Source organism: Mus caroli, unplaced genomic scaffold, assembly GCF_978045245.1.
Source record: "Mus caroli unplaced genomic scaffold, Mus_caroli_1 scaffold_10, whole genome shotgun sequence".
Classification (NCBI taxonomy): domain Eukaryota; kingdom Metazoa; phylum Chordata; class Mammalia; order Rodentia; family Muridae; genus Mus; species Mus caroli.
Genome location: NW_028227265.1, coordinates 44,042,443 through 44,063,561, shown reverse-complemented (window position 1 = coordinate 44,063,561; position 21,119 = coordinate 44,042,443). Strand labels below are relative to the sequence as shown.

General features: G+C 41.3%; 1 protein-coding gene across 1 annotated transcript; it reads right to left on the bottom strand.

Moving 5' to 3' along the window:
• Positions 1 to 1,893: 1,893 nt before the first annotated feature.
• Positions 1,894 to 17,823, bottom strand: Dnaja2 (DnaJ heat shock protein family (Hsp40) member A2). Its single transcript, XM_021170603.3, has 9 exons — positions 17,637 to 17,823; positions 16,366 to 16,425; positions 15,626 to 15,849; positions 11,213 to 11,293; positions 10,894 to 11,027; positions 8,856 to 9,052; positions 3,568 to 3,712; positions 3,308 to 3,435; positions 1,894 to 2,655 (listed from the first exon to the last, which is right to left on the bottom strand). Exons 1-9 carry the CDS (start codon positions 17,712 to 17,714, stop codon positions 2,464 to 2,466), a joined length of 1,239 nt encoding a protein of 412 aa, XP_021026262.1. The 5' UTR covers positions 17,715 to 17,823; the 3' UTR covers positions 1,894 to 2,463.
• Positions 17,824 to 21,119: the final 3,296 nt, after the last annotated feature.

The window sequence follows — 21,119 nt, the reverse complement described above, 5'->3', positions numbered from 1 at the left end:
GAGGCTGTAACCAAAGGTTGGGTCAGATGAAAACTGCCCTTGCAGTGCTGGATGGTAAGGAGTTACAGCCATGGGGGCTGGAGAGATGGTTCAGTAGTGAAGAGCACCAGCTACTCACCCAAAGGACAGGGGTTCAAATCCCAGCACCCACATGGCAACTCACAACTGTAATTCCACTTTCAGGGGATCTGACACCCTCACTCCTCGTATTTGGAGGCAGAACGTCAATTAAAAAAAAAAAAGGTCGAGCCACTTTGGCAGTTCCTTAGATGGTCTTACAACTCAATTTTACTCTTGGGTATGCACCTAAATGAATTTATCCCACACATAACTTGCTTGAGTTCACAGTTACAGACTGAATGGTGTATTCCAAATGTCCACTAGGAAGTGAATAAAACCTGTGGCATACTCATATACTGAATGTTTGGTTAAAAAAAAAGTTCTATATGATGTAATCTCAAAGACACATTTTCAGAGCAGTGTGTCTAAACAGAAAGAGTGACTGCATAAAGGGTTGGAGAGAAAATGAAATAAGACTAATTAGGACATGAGATTTGGTTTTTTTTGGCATGATGAAAACTTCTAGAATCAACTGCCGACTGGTACTCACTGACATGGGCATTTCCTTAAGATACACTTTATGGTATGGAGAAACTGGAAAATGACTCAGTTAGAAGCACTTGCAGGTCAGAGGTCTCCTGCTTGCAATTTTTCTTTGTTCTAGTCAAAAAATAAAAACAAAATACAAAAACAACAAAACAAGAAAACCCCAGAGCAGCTGGGGATTGCAAATCTGAGAAAGCAGCTGCCTAGCATATACAAGGGCCCGAGTTCAGTCCCCAGCACCACACATACACACACTCACACACACAACCTAGGCAGAAGAACTGAAGACTGCTGAGGAACTGGTTTTATAAACCTTTATTGGAAAGGCTACAAAGTTTATATTATCACTGCATTGCTTAGGCTTAAAGTGTTGTGGGGAAATTACCTCAAATACAAAACTATTATGTGGTTGAATCTTGCCCAGGCTCGTTGCAAAATATTTTTGTACAATGGAGGTAGAGTGGATAGGGCAGTAATTTAACCCTCACAGGTCTTGATTAGTTTTGAGACATTTTACATCCAAGTTCTAATAGCTCTAGAAATGTACTCTAGTGCTATTAGGCTCAGAGATGGTATGATACATTGAAAAATCTGAATTTCCATTTTTGTCCTGTTGTTCCTTTGACAAACGTAAAAGATGTGTACCTGGTATGACTTGGACCTCAAAGGGACATGTTTTCAAAATACCCGAGGAGTGACAAAGTCATCATCAGAAGATGGACACCCACCCTTTCATCATCGTATCAGGACAGCTGTAATTCAAGTGAGGCGCTCATCAGACCACGGGTCAAACTGAACCCACAGGCACTGCTGGCTCGGCCACTCTGCACAGGACCCTCTGCTAACCTAAGAATCTTAGTTTTCTATGCAGGAAACCAAACAGTCCATGCTCACCCAAATTCAGATATTCAACTTAATGAGACAGAGCAACTTTTCATAACATTTAATTAAAACAGCATTTTAACAGGTCTATGTAAACATGGTTTAACTACTGACCTATTACCTTATTTTCAAAAAATGGGGTGCAAGAGGATGAGGCCTGGGTTTGTCCCAATATGCAGGTAATCTAGGAGTTGGATAACTTGGATGTTTTTGATGCTACAGAGCATCAACTGAAGTGAATAAAGCCTGTTTCAACCAACATTAGTGTTAACTATAAAATGGGCAGGTACCCAAGGCACAAGCCTCAGGCTGATGGGTTTTTAGAGGCTGTTTAAAGATTCACTCCTCAGTGTAAGGATACTTTTACAGTTCAAAATACGTTCTTTCTAAAAATGTGACACAGAATAATTTACACCAACTGCTTTTTATTATCAAGTTTCAGAAACCTTTCACAAAATGGTTTTAAAAAAAAGCCAAAAAACTTTACAACCATGGCTAATGTAATTTTTTCCATTGTTCCCAGTCAGCTTCAAACCCATTGTGTGCAAAGCCCATTTTTCCATGCATCTAAATGATAGATACAGGCTATGAATTCTTTATTCTATTTGTAGCAGCTTATGCAGGTGCAGCCAAACACAAAGCTTCAGGACAAATTGTACAAACTTTACAATGCTGGATTTGAGTTTAAAATATGAAACATAAAGTCTACACAAAACTGATAAAATCAAGCAGATACCAGGACTGAAACTTATAACCCACATGTGAAAGGGAGTCTTATTTCAAGTGCTTTACTCTGCTACAGAACAGTCGAAATGAAGATGTAAAGCTCTGTGGTTAGTGGATACTATACCAATTTTAGAAGTTACACATAGATCAACAGATGCCCATCAGTTCATCTGGACGCATCAGGTACTCCAGCAGCTGGCAAATCCGGCAAATGTGGAAAGAAAATCCACCCGTGCAGTGGCCTGCAGTTTACTGATGGGCACACTGCACTCCAGGTCCATGATGGCTGCTACTTTCTTCATCAGAGCTATCATTATAGGCTTCACGTCTCTGACCACCGCCAGAGCCTCGAGTGCTATCAAATTCCTGAAGCTCCACTTCTTCTGTCTCTCCAATAACATTAGGAACTTCTGGTCTAGATGGCAGGAGATCTTCTAATTCCTTCATGAAACAAAAACAGGAGATGTGTACACATACATATATGCACATGTGTGCACAAATGAGCAAACACTTTTGGAGACAAGGCCTTGCTATGTAGCCAACACTCACACAAAATAAATATTTAAATGCTAGAAACGTCCCTGCAGATATGTTCCACTGTACTTCTCAACAGTGCTGGCTGAGAGATCTGCTCTCCAGAGAGTTCAAAGACTTCCCAGTACCTTATACTCAGCCATTTATTATCACCTTGCTTGGCTGTCCCATAAACACTTACATCAGCTAACATTATTTCCAAAATGACAAAAAAAAAAAAAAAAGCAAGTAAAATAAAATAAAAACAAACCAAACCTAACTTTAAAAAAAAAAAAATTCAGCCATGCAAACATTAAAAAATAAAAGCCACCATAGAGACACTGTCTCAAAAGAGCTGGGAGTGGTTGATCACATCTATAATCCCAGCAATCAAAAAACAGATAGGGAATACATATAACTGTGAGTTCTAGGCCAGCCTGGGGTGCAGGCGGCGGGAGACCCTATAATAAAACAAAATGAAGAGAAAAGAAACACAAAGGGAAGCAAAAGAAGGAAATGAGAGGAAGCCAAAGGGAGAGCCACAAATCAGCTGCTTAAGGAACATTAAAAACCAGCTTACAGAAAGTTTGTCTGGGTTGATCCAGTTATTCTCAGGAAACTGCACATCAAACTTTATGTAAAGATCACCCTTTTCAAAGGGATTACGATACTGTGGCATTCCTTCACCTCGAACAACACGAACACATCCTATTATTTTAAAAAAGGAAATTAGATAAGAATTTTACCCAAGAAAGATATTCAATAATATTCCTTTGTTACCCACTATAAACATGAATTGTAACAAAACCCAGATAACCTGGGTAAGAAGAAATCATTTACCTGGTTCAATTACTTTGCCAGGGGGGTATTTCACCACAATCTGACGAGCATCAAGATGTTTAAATGTGAACTGAAATCCACATAAAGCTTCAACAAGTCCTATCTTATATGTCATATGCAAATCATTCCCATCTCTCTGGAACACCTATAGACAAAGTATATACAAAATATATTAAAATACAAAAACAAAAACACATTACCCTGCTGAGCATTCCTTAAGTCAATTTCAGAATCTTACCTTTACCATCCACTACCAGAGCCAAAACCACTGTCCCTAATTTCAAAGCTTTTTATTAGCAGAGCTAGCTACTCTCAAGGAGTATGCCAGAAACTTCTATTACATGATCCCAATGAGGCAAGAAGAGAGTCTAAAATTAGTGTTTATAAAAAAGCTCAATCAATAAGGTGCAGTCAGGAAAGTTAAGGACTCAATTTTGCACTTCATACAGGTACAAAGAAATTTTATCTGGCTTAAATTTCAAACTTGGGCCGGGCGTGGTGGCGCACGCCTTTAGTCCCAGCACTCAGGAGGCAGAGGCAGGCGGATTTCTGAGTTTGAGGCCAGCCTGGTCTACAGAGTGAGTTCCAGGACAGCCAAGGCTATACAGAGAAACCCTGTCGCCAAAAACCAAAACAAAAAAACAAAAAACCCACCCCCCACCCCGCCCAAAAACCCCCAGAATACCGCAGGTCCAGGGCCTAATAATTTATCTTGGGCTATCTTTAGTCCCCCAAATTAGTCGCTGCCCACCACTGTGTCAGACTGAACATCCCGTGACTTAACAAATAAAATTGTACTTTCTACCAACCCCAGGGTAAGAGTCATCTGACAAACACCCGAAGCCGACAGCTGAGATTTCTATACTTTGCTATAACTACCTACTTTCTACTGATGTATTTGGAAAAGTGTCTTGATTTGTGACTTTGTTTGGTTACTGCTTTCAATACTGTAACATTGATTTTCCTGTAACCTGAATTCGAGTTACAGGCTATGGCCATTCACACTTAACTACAGAGTAAATTCTCTGATCCCTTTGAAGGTGAGAGCTGTATTGCAAAGGTTGAGTTAAGTGCTGAGAATGTCCTGAGCTTCAATGTCTGGGAGAAAAAAAAAATCAATTTCAAAATAATTCAACTTGTAATTTTTAGTTAAGAGCTTGCCACATCTATACTTAAAATTTGTAACTTAAACTGAAATAAAATTAACTGTAGAGAAAAGGTCACCAAAATTTGTTCAAAAGAAAGTGTGCCTGGAGTCAGAGTGGTTGGTCATGCCTTTAATTACAGCGCTCAAGAGACAGCATCTGAGCTCAAAGCCAGCCTGGTCTATAGACATGTCTCAAAACAAAAACAAAAATAAAAACCCAACAAAAAAGTGTCTTGGTTTTCCTGAGTACTAAGTGAGCCAGCTTAATTTCTACACCAAGCTTATCTTTGATGTCTACAGGCCACAAATAGGCTAATAGAAACTGGCTGGACCAAAGATAGTTACCAAAGTTACTGTCAGATCATTTAAATCCCATTTGTATGCTAACTGACCATTCAATGCCAGAAGAGACAAGGCAACCATTAAAGGAACATAAAAAAAAAAAAAATGACAGCTAAATTTCTGGAAAATCTCTGCCATCCCCAGAACAGGGGCTATACAGAGAAACCCTGTCTGGAACTCCCCCCACCCCCAAAAAGGCCAAAAAAAAAAAAAAAAAAAAAAAAAAAAAAAGAATGTAGATTAGTTATACACATTTACTCAACTCAGGGTCTCTTGTAACAGGATCATCAGATATTTAAAAAGCAGAATGTTTCAATGCTGATTAAAAAAAAATTCTATATAACAAAATGCCAATGTTTCAATGCTTGTTAATGCTACAAAAGGAACAAGAAGTAATACCATGTTTTTCTATAGAAGCACCCAACTTAAAGTATTTATAATTAAAAAATTACCAGGATAGTTGCTGTCATGGGGGGTGGGGAGGCGTCTTGATAACTTGATGCTAACATTTAAACAAATAATGCCCAACTTCTTCCTTCTCTTTCTTTTGCCAGAGAACTTGTGAAAAGATTAATGAAGCACACAGATAAAACCCTCAGAAGTTTCAGTAATTTCTGAAGCAGTTACAGAGAAGGAACTAACATAACCAAAATCCTATGCTTATATTATACAGACACTAACACTCCCAGACCAACACGGTAGGAAGAATGCTCAGGACACAGCACTCCCAGAGCTCATTAGCTTTTATCTCATTTATAAGTTTTCAGCCACTGCACACATCCAATTTCAATTTCTTCAGATAGGTATTTGGAAGGGAAAAAGGCCCAAAGAGACAAAGTGACAATGCTTTTCTTGACATATAACACACAAGCCCTCCCTATGTTCTAGTTCAAAGTATAAGTTTGTTGTTTTATTCTTCCAAGTGAAGTGAGTTAACCAACCTGTCTAAACCTCATCCTTGGCTCATACATTTACTGCTCTAGTCACAGTAAAACCGAAACTAAAACTAACTTCTACCCTTTACTATTTTCTAGTCCAGGCAATCAGCTGTTGGTTGGCAATTCCATGCACTATTACTACTGTCAACAATTTAACCTCAAGTGCTAGTATTATGGTATGTGCAACACTCCGAATGCCCTAGTGATATCTAAACAATAAATCACCGTTTATACTCTACCAACTTTCAGTGATGTGGCTACTGAAACATCTAGCCTTCCACCTCTTGTGTCCTACAGGCATTATGCACAGTAATATTGAATAAATAGGCAGTAATAGCACTTGCAAGGGCAGAGGCAGGCAGAGCTCTTGAGTTCAAGTTTCAGGACAGCCAAGGTTAGAGAGAATTGTCTTGAAAAACCACAAAGAAAAAAAAAAGATCTTAAGGCAGAATTCTAGACACTATTCTTACTTCCAGTCATAGGCAATACTGAGGGAAAGCCAAGATGCCGGCAGCACACCCCTCTTTGTGAGATCTGACTCGTATATCAGAAAGGGCTGTGCAGGAATCAAGTCACAGTTTTATGAGAATAACTCAAATTCTAAAATGTGCTTTTCAATATGACCTTGTTCTCATATTGTAATTTTGAAATGATTTTACTTTAAAAAAATGCAGCTTCTTCCTTGGGAAAACACCAAATAGTGAATGGACAAGGCTTGGGAGGCCACAGTAGCTACCAGAGGATTCAGCCTCACCTTGGTATGCAGCACCAAGGCTGTGGAACACATGAAGGCAAAGCCTAAGACAAGGACTGGATCCCTGTAACCAAGTTGGACTACCTATCAAGGCCATGAAGATCAAGCCGCAGAGATCTATGTGTTCTCTCTGCCCACCAAAAAATCTGAGATTATTAATTTTACCTAGCAATTATCTCTTCTATGTTAATTGTGATGACTATTCTTGGTTATCAACTTGACTATATCTGGAATTAACTAAAACCCAAATTGCAGTCCATACCTGTACGGGATTTTTTTTTTTTTTTAAACTAATTAAATCATCTGAAATGGGAAGATCCAGTTCTCTGGATCTTTGAGACAGGAAAGTATACCTTTAATTCAGATCTTTTGAAGTAGGAAGATACAGCTTTAATTTGGATCACACCTTCTTCTAGAAGCCTATATAAAGGACATGGAAGAAAAAGCTGTTCTTTCCTTGCCTGCTTGCTCTCACTCTCAAGTTCACTCCTTCCCTGGCTTTAGAGCCTACTTCTTCAGGATTCTGATGTATTCTGAAGACCAGCTGAGACATTCAGCCTCATGGACTGACCAACTACTGGATCATTGGACCTTCCATTGGTAGACAGCCATTGCTGACTAGCTGGACCACAGCCTACATGCCACTGTAATAAGTCTCCTTTATAGTAAACTATAAACACACACACACACACACACACACACACACACACACACACACACACACACACAAAGAGCACCTGATCTTCATGGATATGGGAGTCATAGTAGGTTGTGAGCCACTGTGGTTGCTGGGAATTGAACCAGGGTCCTCTACAGGAGCAGCAAGTACTTTTTACCACCAAGCCATCTCTCCAGTCCCTGGAAAGCATCTTTTAAGGATGAGGTTTTAAAGATCATGGCAGAGCAGAAGAAACAGACTTGCCAGCAGACCAAAATTAAAGCTACCAAAGGATCAAGGTTAGAAAGCCCTACACTACCCTATGCAAGGTATAGGGCCCTATGGCACTGTCTCTGCTCCTGTGCCCAAGCAGCTGCTGCTGGTGGATGGCACTGATGACCTGCTATAGAGCAGTTAGGGGCTGCACTGCTAAGGCCACCTCTGATGTGATATCTAAGACCTAGAGTTACTTATATAACCCTGGATGATCTCAAACTTCCTCTCTTGTCTTGGCTTCCTAAGGGCTGGGATTATAGATGTGCCACTAAGGTATTAAAAACTATAGATGAGCTAAGCATGGTGGGATAGGGCGGAGAAAGAAGGATGGCAAGTTTAAGGTCAGTCTAGGGTATAACACAGAAAAAGAAAGGGGGTGAAGGCAGTAATATAAGTAAGCATGCTTAGTACTTTCATCAAAATTTCACACCAGACCTCATCACTAGACAAGTTCATTTTGCCTCAAACAGATATAACCAATACACATTCAACTAGAAACTAATTAAAAATGTTTTAAATCTCTAGAACTTGGGCCAGTGAGATAGCTCAGAGGGTAAAAGCACTTGCCACACAAAAGACTGACAACCTGAGTTTAACCCCAGAACCCACTGTGGAAGACCGATGCCACAAAACTGTCCTCTAATACATACTATAACATGAATAAGTCCTTCGCACCAATAAAACAGATTACTTTAAAATATAAACTCCTGACCTCAGAAAACTTAGCTGGCTACCTAGTAATTAGAGTAAAATTAACATAGTAGTGCTGAGAAGAGTGAAGACTGAACCTACCCACTGTGCATCCAAGGAGTTCTCAAGTGAAGTTATGCTGCCTAACACCGTCTAGTCTAATGGCTTATTTTACATAAAGGAAAATGAAGTGCAGAGACAACAAGATCACGTAAGGGCACAGTGCTAATCTACAGAAAGGATAGGGCAAAGACCACACCTTCTTTGCTTCTGACCACACCTTACTTGGTTTATCTGTCCAGTCAGTTTCTGTAAGCTGGCCATGCTCACTATGAGCTGAAAATTAACTTGACTCCCTTAACTTCATTTGTGTCCAGTTTTAACTTCAAAGCATCCAACAGATTTATCCTATTTCTCACAAGCAAGATCAATTCTGAGTAAAATAGAAAGGGGAAAAAAGTGAATAAATCAAAAGGAAGTTACCTCATGTTCTTTTTCCTGTAGCAAAAGAACAATATCCCCAGGTTCCACTCCTGGAGCCTGGTCTGCTTCTCCGGTGAACGTAATCCTCTGGCCATGTTTCATGCCTTTGTCTACATGGACTTCCAGAATCTTGACTTCTTTGATTACCTTCTTCCCTTCACATTTTTTACAGCGGTCTTTTTCATTGATGACCTCCCCTGCAAAGAGCTTCTTGTAAGAAAGAGCACCCAACATGACACTGTCTTCACAGTGCCCTTAACTCAAAAAGAACATTTTGGGTGCCACTGGTTAAAGCCACCATGAGTGACAAAACTCTTACCAAAGGTCACCCAAAAAGGGTCCCAGCTACCCAAGATTACAGAGTAAAACCTATCCTGACATTTCCTTAGCTCCTTGGGCAGTCAGCTGCTGGAGCTTCTATGAATGCTTTTGCAAACTTTTTAAGCTTTTACTTCAAGTACGCTACCAGCAGAGACAGTCCAAGTAAAATTTTAATTTTTCTTTCCAGTAAGGGTTACTGAACCTAAGAACTTGCAAATGATCTATCTATACTTGGTCCTTAAATATTCTTGATGGTGAATTACTAGACTGTACAGTTGGTACTGCAGTTTACTTCAAAGACTAAACCTTGCTTAGAATTTTAAGAGAGTTATGCTTGAAATTCACTACCCTCCTGCCTCTGCTTCCCACACAGATTACACCTGGTTCAATTCAGCTGCTAGTTTTCAGCTGAAGGTAGCAATTTTAACAACCAAGAATGCAGACACTCATCGGAATATAACATGAAGCTAGGGAGGAGACCACCTCAGGTGTCACTCCGCTATTAGCTGTCTTCTTCCACCCAGCTTTATACAACAGAATCTTTCACTCAACTGGAGGTTAGTAGGCTAGGCTGGCTGGTCAGTGAGGACCTGGGATCAGCTTCTCTCTTTAGCACAGTGATTCTTAAATGTGCACTACTGGCCTTAACACAGGTTTATGGGACTGTACCCATGGCTAGGCCCTCATGCTAGAAGGCAGTCACTGTAGCAACAATGTTATCACCTCAGCCCAATATATACCTTATTAAAATGACCTCATCATTTCTAAGAACTAAGTGGAAAAGGGAAGTTCCACAAGTATACTAATTAACCATCAAGCAAAGTACAGAATGGGGGCTGTGGCTCAGTGGTAAGGATGGTCCTAGGTGTAATCGCTCCCACCAGGGCTAGGGTAGGTGTAGGTAGTGGAAATGAGAGTGAGGACTGGTGGATATAGTTCAATGCTTGCCAAGCACACTCAAGGATTTGGGTTCACTATCCAGTGTTGCTAAGGCAAAATTCTCCACATAAACTAATCTAATTCAAAACTTAATTTCTTAGTTACACTAGCCACATCTTTCCTTCCCTTGATTAAAGTCAACTTAAAATCCCAGCAACCACATGGTGGCTCACAACCATCTGTAATGAGATCTGATGCCCTCTTCTGGTGTGTCTGAAGACAGCTATAGTGTACTTACAAATAAATAGATAAATCTTAAAACAACAACAACAACAAAACAAAACAGAACAAAACAATTTCAGAACCTGATTAGGACATTTTAGAATACCCCCAGAACCCTACTAATTAGTGATAAAGATTAATTTCTAGCTGAGTTTGCAAAATATCTTAGCTTTCAGAGGTGGAGGCAGATTAGGAATTCAAGATCATCCTTGAACACAGTTCAAGGTCAGCCTAGGTTAGAGACACTACACTGAAACAGCAATGGTATAAAAAATTCCAATCTTCTATTAGATCTTCATTTTGTAAATAAAATAAATATAAGTTTATTTTTTAAAAAATTGTAGGGGGCTGGAGAGATGGCTTAGTGGTTAAGAGCACAGACTGCTCTTCCAGAGGTCCTGAGTTCAATTTCCAGCAACCACACGGTGGCTCACAACCATCTGTAATGGGATCTGATGCCCTCTTCTGGTGTGTCTGAAGACAGCAACAATGTACTCACATACATAAAACATTTCCAACTTCTATATTCCCAACACATTCCAATCCGGGGCCTTACCTTCTCCATTACAGTCGGAGCACACAGACTGCATCTGCTGCACCATTCCTGGAGCCAGCTGTCTGATCATAATGCGCACACCTCGACCCCGACAAGCGCTGCATTTCTGAACAGCTCCAGACTTCCCACCTTGGCTAAAGCAAAAGTATAAATCACACCTTAGCCTACAAACCATTACAGTCATTAAAAAAATACAAACTGTGATTTCTAACTCTGCAGTAGTAATTATTAACGTGACCTTTAGAGGTATCAGGAGGTGCCCAGATGCTTATTAAGTTCCTCAAAAAGCAGAGACACTGTGTAGCAACAACACACTTACCCACTGCATGCACTACAGAGCACATTCTTGCTAAGTTGTAGTTTGGTTGTCTTGCCATTGTACAGGTCTTCTAAAGATACTCTGTAGAGAAAAAGAACCAGGTTCAACCAAATGTTGCCAATATTAAAAGATAAAAATAGTTTACAGAGCAAATTTCACCTTGACTTTCTGTAACAAAGAACTCAAGAATAACTATGACTATAAACAATATACATGGTGTTAACACTGCTCTTCAGAGGACAAAAGTTTGGTTCCCAGTCCCCACATTGGAACTACCTGGGACAACAGCTCTTAGAGGATCCAATGACTCTGACTCTTGAACACATGCACACTCAAAATTGCAAAAATAAATTCTTTTTTTGAGACAGGGTTTCTCTGTATAGCCCTGACTATCCTGGAACTCACTTGTAGACCAAGCTGGCCTCGAACTCAGAGATCTGCCTGCCTCTGCCTCCTGAGTGCTAGGATGAAAGACATGAGACATCCACTGCCACGACCACCCAGCAAAAATAATAAATTCACCAGGCAATGCAGGTAAGTTGGGCCAGCACTCAAGTGAATATGGAAGCATTCCAGACCTGGTTGGACAAGTTCATATTGTAATGGTTGGTACAGATCTGGTCTGGGCTGATGCACAGGCAATCAACCAATAGACATATAGCAGCTTTCTATAGGATCAGCCAAAAGCACTGTGATGTACTGGGTCAGCTTGCTGGCTTGTGCCGGCTGTTGGGTAAGCTAGGAGGAGAGGCCCTCTACATGAAGGTATGAGGCTCCTTAGTGTTCATGATGAATGTTGGCATGGTGGCCCTGAACAACTTTTAACACATCTTCAAAGTATCTAACTCAAAATGCTGAATTTAAAAATTACCAAAATTGTATGCAAAAGTACACAATATTCTATATATCCATATTACCTCAAAAAAGTGGTAAAGAAAAAAAAAAGGCTTACTAAAAATATATATGGAGGCTAGAAAGATGGCTCAGCAGTTACTTTCTATTCTTGCAGAGGACCTCGGTTCAGTTCTGAGTACCCACATAGGAGCTAACAACTGTCTACAACTTCAATTCCATAGGATTCAATACCTTCTTCTGGCCTCCATGGGCACTCACTGTACACAGTGCCCAGACATACACGCAGGCAAAACATCCATTCACATTTTCAAAAAAGTAATAAGTGTTTCTTTAAAATAAAACAATTTAAAAAGTGTATTTGCTAGATGTGGCAGTGCACACCTATAATCTTAATTCCGAAACAGGGAGACTGGCAAAAGTCCAAAGTCAGCCTTTCCTATGTAGCAAGTTCGAGGCCAGACAAGGTTACATAGAAAGACCCAGTCTCAAACAAACATACAAACTATATATATACATGCCTGTATGTGTGATGTACTGGGTCAGCTTGCTGGCTTGTGCCAGCTGCTGGGTGAGCTAGGAAGAGAGGCCCTCTACATGAAGGTATGAGGTACACACACATAACTAATAAAACAACTCAATTTTATTCATATATAGCATACTTCAATTACAAGACCAACTTCCAAACTAATCTCAAAAAACAAAGTAGCCCCATCCCTCCCTAAGGAGCTGTAGTTAATGGTTGCTGAGAGAAGGGATTCATTCTCAGTGATGTGGCCAATGGTACGCTGCCCTTGCTCAGGTAAATAACACTACCATCCCTATTCATTCAGGAAACTATAATTAAGTATAAAGGGCCAAGGGTGAAAGGCAAAAGAGTAGGAGGGACTTGTTAGAAAGAGGGGTTAGTTTGAAGGGGAAGCATAGGAAAAGGTAATATGAAGATCGTTGCCAAACTGTAAAACTACATTTTATATTTCTGTGTGTATCAAACTGTAAAAGAATAAAATTCTAAAAATTATTCAACAATACCATCCATTTATATCACAGATTTAATAATACACATTTGGTTTTTGATTGGTTTGGTTGGTTGGTTGTTGCTTTGTTTTTACTTAGTATAAATTAAGTAGCTCTGGAGCAGGCTGGCCTCAAATTCAAGAGATCTGCTTGTCTCTGTCCCTTTGTCCCAAGTAATGTGATTAAAGGTTCGAGCCACCACACCTTTTTCCAGATTTCACACATGCTAAGTGGGCTCTGTCACTGATCTATACACATGCAGCCTTTAAACCTTCCTTACTAATTTAAAACCCTTGAATTCAGGTTAAAAAACAAAGAAATCGTCTGAAGTCATCCTCCAAGGCACCTACAATATTTTGTGGTATTCAGCCTTTCGACAAATTGTTACTTTAAACTTAAAACTTTCCCATGTTGTAGACAGTATAAAGTAACACTTATAGGTAGGCAAGATGGCTCAGCAGATAATAAAGGCACTTGTTGCAGACCTAAATTTGATCATGGTGAAAGACAACCAACTCCCCACAAACTGTCCTCCCTGATTTCCACGTTCATGAAAAATAAAAAATTTAAAAACCACTTATAAATGAAAAATTACCAACAATACATCATCACATCCAAATAATGATATACTGATCTACATCTTAAGCCTTACAAGACCGGGAAAGGAAAACTGTAAATAATAATCTGACTATATTGACGTTCTCCAGAGAGGCTTAAACTGGCAAAATTTCTCTGAAGCAATTAGGTTTTATCAGCTTCAAAACATGGAGGTCAAGTCAGGGATAGTACCTCACACCTATAATCTCAACACTTGAGAGCCTGATGCAGGTGGGTTGTTATGAAGTCAAGGTCAGCCTTAGCTACAGTGTGATACTATTTCAAAAAGAAATGGTATGCTTGGCCAGGGATGCTTGGCTGGGAATCTGCCAGAGATAAAACAGCATACAAAGAAATGCACAGCAACAGTATCCATTCTAGTCCCCCTCCCTGCATATCACATGAGAGATGAGTGCTTAATCATCATGAAATGGAATTATAAAGCCACTCAAAAGAATGTTAGTTACTAGGCAGGCATGACGGTGCACACCTGTAATCCTAGTATTCAGGAGGGAGAGGTAGGAGAACATTGCTTGGACTACTTAAAAAGCTCTGGCTTAAAATAAAGGTGTGTATGTGTGTGTGTGTCTCTGAAGACAGATCAGTTGGTAATGTGCCTGCACTACAGTATCTGGGTTCAATCCTCGGCACTTGTATAAAAAGCCAGCCTTCAGCTATGGTGGGGCTGGGGAACTCATTCTTGCAGTGGACCCAGCTTCAATTTCATCCACAGGGTGGCTCACAACCATCTGTAACTCTAGTTTCAGAGGACCTGGCACTCTCTTCTTACCTCGAGAACCAGGCACTTGTGTAGTGTACAGACATACACACACGCAAGCAAAACACTTATATAAATAAGACCAAATAGATACATCTAAACAAACAGAAAACTAGACCAGTAGGATAGCTGTGGATTACCACCAAACCTGCCTCCAAGTTCAATCCCCTGGAACCCACATGGTAAAAGAAAAGAACCAACTCAACCAATTCTACAATTTGTCCTGACCTTCATGTCTGCAGGGTAGCAAGCACTAGCCCCCCTCTCCCTAATAACAAAAACTGTAACTGAAATATTTTAAACAAACAACTAAGAGTCAGGCATGATCATACACAGCAGCAATCCCTGCACTTTTGAGGTGGAGGCAGGATGTCAGGAATTCATAACCAGCTTCATGAGACCTTGTCTTAAAAACCCCAGTGTTCACTCTCCCCGCCTCAATTCAGTCTCTTGCATTTGTTATTAAGACATTTTTAGTGAAATAATTGTAAAATATAGTGAAATGGCTATTTTCAGATTGTAGAGGAGCTGTGGAATCTTAATTCAAAATCAAAGTACACACCGCTTATATGCTGACGGTTATACCAGGCTGGAAGCCAGTTAGCTCCATGGAAACCAATTTAGGAGAGTTAGCATCGAGGATCAAGTAACGAGGACACTGCCATGTAAATAATCGAAACAAACAACTATTCTTTTGACTTAAACTACTTCAAAGAATATCCACACTTGAAAATTTCAAACAGGCAACCTCAACAGCATGTGAAAAAAAAAATCTCAGGAAAAATCTATTCTTTAAAGATCTTGGTTGTTTTGAGACAGGCTTCCATGTATCCCAGGTTGGCCTCAAACTAGCTATTCAGTTGAGTATTTATGACCTTGAAGCCTGATCCTCTTGCCTCTACCTCTCCAGTGCTGTAATTATAGGTAAAGACCACCCAATCTGGCTTACGTCCAGAATTTTGTGTCTGTGAGTTAAGCACTTTATCAACTGACCTATATTTCTAGAGCACCCTTCCACCCTTTTAAGGCCTGAAGCAAAATACATCTAATTAATGTTATCACTTAATAAGAACACATTTTAAAATATGAATTTTGAAACAAAGGACAAAATATTCTGTAGTCACCCTCTGAGGAACACCATTTGGAGAAGCATTTTTTAAGAGACTCACTTTAGTGGATGCATCATGTCCTCGCCTCTTCTTCTGCCATTTCGACTTCTACTCTGATTGCCCATAAAGCCAAACAATCCTCCACCAAAAATATGCGAGAAAATATCATCCATGCCACCACCTCCGCCGCTGCCTTCCCGTAGGCCTTGTTCTCCGTATCTGTCATACAGCTCTCGCTTCTCTGGATTTGACAATACTTCATATGCAAAACTTATTTCTTTAAACTATAAAGTAAAAGTAAAAACAATTGGATTTTTTAGTGTAAGAATGCAAGAAAGACTTCAGAAACCCAGAAGCCACTTAACTCCAATAAAAGCCTTGAGTTTCAATTGGTTTCCTTTTGGTCCTCTTCACCACCTACTGTTAAACATCTTAGAATTCTCGGTGTAAAACTAAAATAGTCCTCTGAATGTTATCACCATCATTACTGTATATGCATATGAGTGTGGGAGTATGTATGGCGGTCAAAGGACAACTTTCTATCCTTCCATTGTGGATTAAGCTCAGGCTTATATGTTAGCAAAGACTTGGAACACAGAGCTATCTCAATAGCTATAATTTTTCTTATCTTTGAAGAATATTACAAGCAATAGGTTTTACTAAGGTCATTTTCAAGTAAATTAAAGTAACAGCGAAAAATTCACTCTGTAGGCATAAATGGACTTTCCTTTCTGGGAGGGTGATATATTCTAAGTTTCAGTTTAAAACTAAAACTCCAAGAATACAACGCAGTGACTTACTTTGTCTCCAGCATTTGGATTCTTGTCAGGGTGGTACTCTTTGGCTAACTTCCGGTACGCCTTCAAGAGAGATTTTGGGTAAGAGTTATACACAGCAAACAATTTAAGAGATTCACTTTTCTGAGAAGCAATATTCTAAAGTTACAGCCTTCCAAAAAATGTCACTTATTATTTAACATTTTCCACTTCAACAGTATTTACTTGCTAATAATATACCCCAAGTTACTGAAGAAAAATACAAATAAAACAACAAAGAAGAAACCGAAACATTTTTTCTTTCTTTTTTTAAAAACTATTATCAAATGTCTTTGACGGCCAGTAGCCAGACCAAGGAGACCACAATAACCAAACAAATTTTAGATTGAGTGACTACGTTTTACAGAAACTCAAGCACTACTACAAATTCAGCATAGAATAGATACTTCTACCAAGTATCTCCCCCCCATGCTGGCTGGCTCCTCTGCCTGCCCTCTAACAGGAGAACACCTAGGAGGTCCTAAGTGATGTTTTACTAGCACACGGTCGGCTAACTGGGGTCCTAGGTGGTGGTGAAACTACATACTTTCAATTAAGTGATGTGGGTAAGCACCATGTAAGTCCTCACACAGACTCATGAATTATATAACACAGCCTACCATTTCCGGTAGGGTAACAGGAAGTCTTTTTCTTTGGACTTTACCAGTCCCAGTACTTACGGGACATTCTTATTTTTCTCAGTTTACAAATTCGGATTGGATCCCGACAGCCAGAGAAGATGCTGAGAGACTTTATTAATACCCTAAGTCCCGAGATGATTTGGTACTACTACAAAGGACAACAATAAGACGTGTCTTATTTTTAGGGAGTGCACGCTCAGGTGTTTGGCTGGGACACACGACTCATCCCCGAAGCGGCCACGGGGTATTTAGATCTCCAGCCCACAAAACAATGCTTCCAAACAGACCCACGCCGCTCCAGCTGCCGGGCGAGCGAGGCAGAGGGAGGAGCCTGCTCAGCGCCGGGGGCTGCGGCCCTCAGCCCCACACCGGCGCCGGCGGTCAGCTCCTCCCCGGCCCGGCGGCGCGAGCACCGCGCGGTCCGACCTGTTTTTCCGGGTGGCCCGGGGCGCCGAGCTGGCGGTCCGCGTCTGCGCAGGGCCGGCCGGGCGGAGGCCCAAGGTCAGCCGAGCCGACTGCGCCCCCGCCGCCGCCGCGCCTCAGCCCGGCTCAGGCCGCCCAGACCGCGCAGGCCCCGCGCCCTCGCCCCGCCCGCCGGCCGGCTCGCTCCAGTACCTTCTTCAGCTCGTTCTCGCTGGCGCCGGGAGGGACGCCCAGGATGTCGTACAGCTTCGTGTCGGCCACGTTCGCCATGGCGGCCTGCCGGGCAGCACTCGCAAGCAGGCGGCGGAGCGGAAGGAGCGCGACCCGGACCACGAGCGGCGGCGGCGCAGGCCGAGGAGACGGCGCGGGGAGGCGGGCGGGGCTGAACTTTGACCCGGCGCAGCGCCATGACGTCGCCACAAGGCCCCGCCTCCGGGGCCGGGCGGGGCGGGGTTGGGCGGTGGGCGCCGGAGAGCGGCAGGTGGGGGCCTTTCCTGTCGCCGCTCCGTGACGCGCGAGCGACCGCGGAGTGGAGGGGAGCGGTGTGCGGCGTTCATAAAGAACTCTCGGTGCAGCTGAGGCCTGAGGGAAAGAAGCCGGCGTGGAATCCTCCCGGGGTGGTTCCCCCGGGGCCACGGTGGAAAAACAGCACGTGGGTGTGAGTGTGTGAGGTTCCCAAATAGCGAGTTACACCCGTGATGTGATTTCCACAACACCTTCACTAACTCATTTCATCTCCTTAACTTCCCCCTCAGCACCTCTGCGTAGGGGAAACAATTTCATTCATAAATACTCAGATTTATACCTAGCAGACGAGGTTTTAAAGGCATAGCCATCCTGTCACATCGGAGGAAGGGACAAATCTTTTTTACACATTCCCAATTGGTTTCGGGGCATCCAGATAAACCAAAGTCACCCTGTTCCACCGGGATCATGTGTTCAAGTGTCTCACTTGACAGCTTTAAAATTAGCTAACGCCAAAGGTTTGGTTGGCATAAGGCAGTATGGCAGCGTGCCGGAACTTGGTGGCTGTCAGTCGACTTCGTTTTGCTTTAGCTCGAAAGAGTTCTGTGCTTTACCACATTCCAGGATGTATAGCGTGCCTTCCAACTGTTTTTTCGAGAGTAAAACACTCTGGTCAGTTGAAAACGTGAACTGGGAAACAACTGCTCGTTGGCCATAAGTATGTCAGTGGAGGTGATACACCTTTCTTGTTATTCTTCCTGACCGAGTTTTGGAGGTCCTTCCCTGCCGTGCTAAGACTTCTGAAATTTAACCTGAACGCTCAGAAGAGTCTCATGAGAAGTTAGATGCTCCTTCTGCTATTCAAAATGCCCCTTAACCTGGAGTGTTTTCCTTAATTCATAACCTGGTGAACCTTCCTGTCTTATTTGATGTTCGTTTTCCTGATAAGTATGATTTATGACATGAATGCTGTTCTCACATGTGAGTCAAAATTCTTTAATAGGATATAGCTTATCTATCTGGTTTCCAGGACTTATTTGGAGGTTCTAGCAGGGGACCACAGCTATTTTATACCCTTTGGCCAAAGATTAGCCTCTCTTCTTGATCAAATATCCAGTTTCAGGAAGGGACATACAAAGAAGAAGAGGGAACACTCACCTACACACCCAGATCAGCCAAAATAACCCTGGGGACAGATGTTGAAGTCAGATCATCCTTCTTCTGACTTTGAATTTTACAAAGACCCCTAATCATTCAAGAGTGTAAGTCCTGAAATTAGATTGTATAAGCTGGGAACTTGGCTCTGTCTTCTTTTAACAGTAAGCTTGGCTCTGCAATGTACTTTTCTGAGGTTACTTCCTTACTGCAAGACACTATTTTTTTTTAGTAGTATTTATGTTCTGGGGATGAGGCTTAGCTGGTAGAATGCTTGAGTAGAATACACCAAGGCCCTGGGTTCAGCCTCTAGAAAAAGGAGAAGAAAAGATAGAAAAAAAAAAAAGGGGGGGAACTTTTGATTCAACTACTCTAATTTTTTATTTAGGCTGCCCTTTGGCTTTGTAATAAATCAATGAATGAATTGGCTTTTTGAGGCCCTGATTCAATCCCCATAACTGCATAAATGCATTGTGGCAGCTCACACCTGTAATCCCAGTGCCTGGGATGTGGAGACAGAATAGGAGTAAAAACAATGGTGTTAGCTTTATTGTTGGCCGACTTACCTACAGGTTTTTTATACTACCTTTATTCATTGGAATAGCTGGCTTCCCTGAACGGCCTCAGTTCCTCTCTTCTGGGATTAATGCTCCTTAGTAGCTTCTCATGGTCTTACATGTTTGCTAATTAGTTCCATTTCTCTTTCCCCTTTTCAGTCAGTTTCTGCTGCACAGGAAAGGAAGTACCTGTGTGTAGTTACTTTTTGTATCTTATTTCTGTCCATGAACTGTTGAAAAGAGCAGGATTCCCCCCTTGGTCTCACTTTCAGTTTAGTTTTTTTTTTTTTTTTTCTTTTTGTTTTCTTGTAAGGGGGGAAAATCTCCACTTGATTAAGTTTTAGCTTGTGATATTCTGGAAATTCCCTCAGCCCTGTTATTTTACTTATTACTTGCCTTTAAACTATTTTTGTATTTATTTATTTATAATATTTTGTTCATTTCTGAATTGTAATTGTAGTCAGCACTTTGCTAATTTTGTAGGGCCACAAGTTATTTCAGAATAGCTCTGTGCGTCATCTGACACATGTTGTCATTCCTGACATCATGAGCCTGAGTTAAGCCTGTGTCTGTGTGAGCATTGTGGCACCTTGGACATTTTCTGAGTTTTTGAGATACTTCATTTATTTTAGCTCTGTTATGTAGCTAATGCCAGGATGGAGGAAACACCTGCATCTCATTTCATATCTAAGGATCATAAAATGCTGAGTCACAGTGCATCTGAGGTCTGTTCTCATTAGGCAAACAATTTAGTTTGAGGCTAAAGTGGTTTCAGATTTCTTCCAAGCTTATACTGTTGTTCAGTTCCTTCATTTTTGATTCAGTATGCCTGTGATTGAGAGCTATTGGGTTGGGATAAAGGAGATTGATAGGGACTCGGGAAGGAGTAAATGAAATACATTATATTCTGTAGGCCATTCCTATTCACAGGTAATTAAATGGAGAAATGAGCAGCTGATTATTTCAGACAATCCTTTATGTGTCATTCAGGCTACTCAGAACGTAGTTTTGCTTTCTGCCTTTAACTAGCACTAGATTTATTCTCTCTCTCTCTTTCTTTCTAAACTTTAAAAAATATTTTTTCATGTTAACCGTTTGGTATTGGATATCACGTTGCTTTTCTCTTCCCTAAGGGAGACTCTTTCTCCCATTCTCAGCATTCCTCACTTGCCTGTAGTTCTTTGTGTAGGGTTGAGGCCTTAAGGACTTTCCTCCATCCACGACACCCTATTTTGTTTCTTTGGGTTTTTTTTTTTCTGTCTTTTTTGTTTTTTAAAATTTATTTATTTAATGTATGTGAGTACACTGTCTCTGTCTTCAGTCACAGCAGAAGAGGGCATTGGATCCCATTGTAGATGGTTGTGAGCCACCATGTGGTTGCTGGGAACTGAACTCAGGACCTCTGGAAGAGCAGTCAGTACTCTTAACCGCTGAGCCATCTCTCCAGCTGTGGCCTCCCTTCCCCCAGCCTGGAACCTGCTTGCTCGAGGGTGGAGCT

What these genes read in the sequence shown, in the direction of transcription:
- Dnaja2 (XM_021170603.3), bottom strand. Translation starts at nt 17,714, where the DNA reads ATGGCGAACGTGGCCGACACGAAGCTGTACGACATCCTGGGCGTCCCT. An exon ending in TACAGGAAAAAGAACATGAG is followed by an intron (nt 3,713 to 8,855) that starts GTAACTTCCTTT and finishes CTTTGTCTATAG; the next exon opens with GTGTTCCAGAGAGATGGGAA. An exon ending in TGGCAAAGTAATTGAACCAG is followed by an intron (nt 3,436 to 3,567) that starts GTAAATGATTTC and finishes TTAAAATAATAG; the next exon opens with GATGTGTTCGTGTTGTTCGA.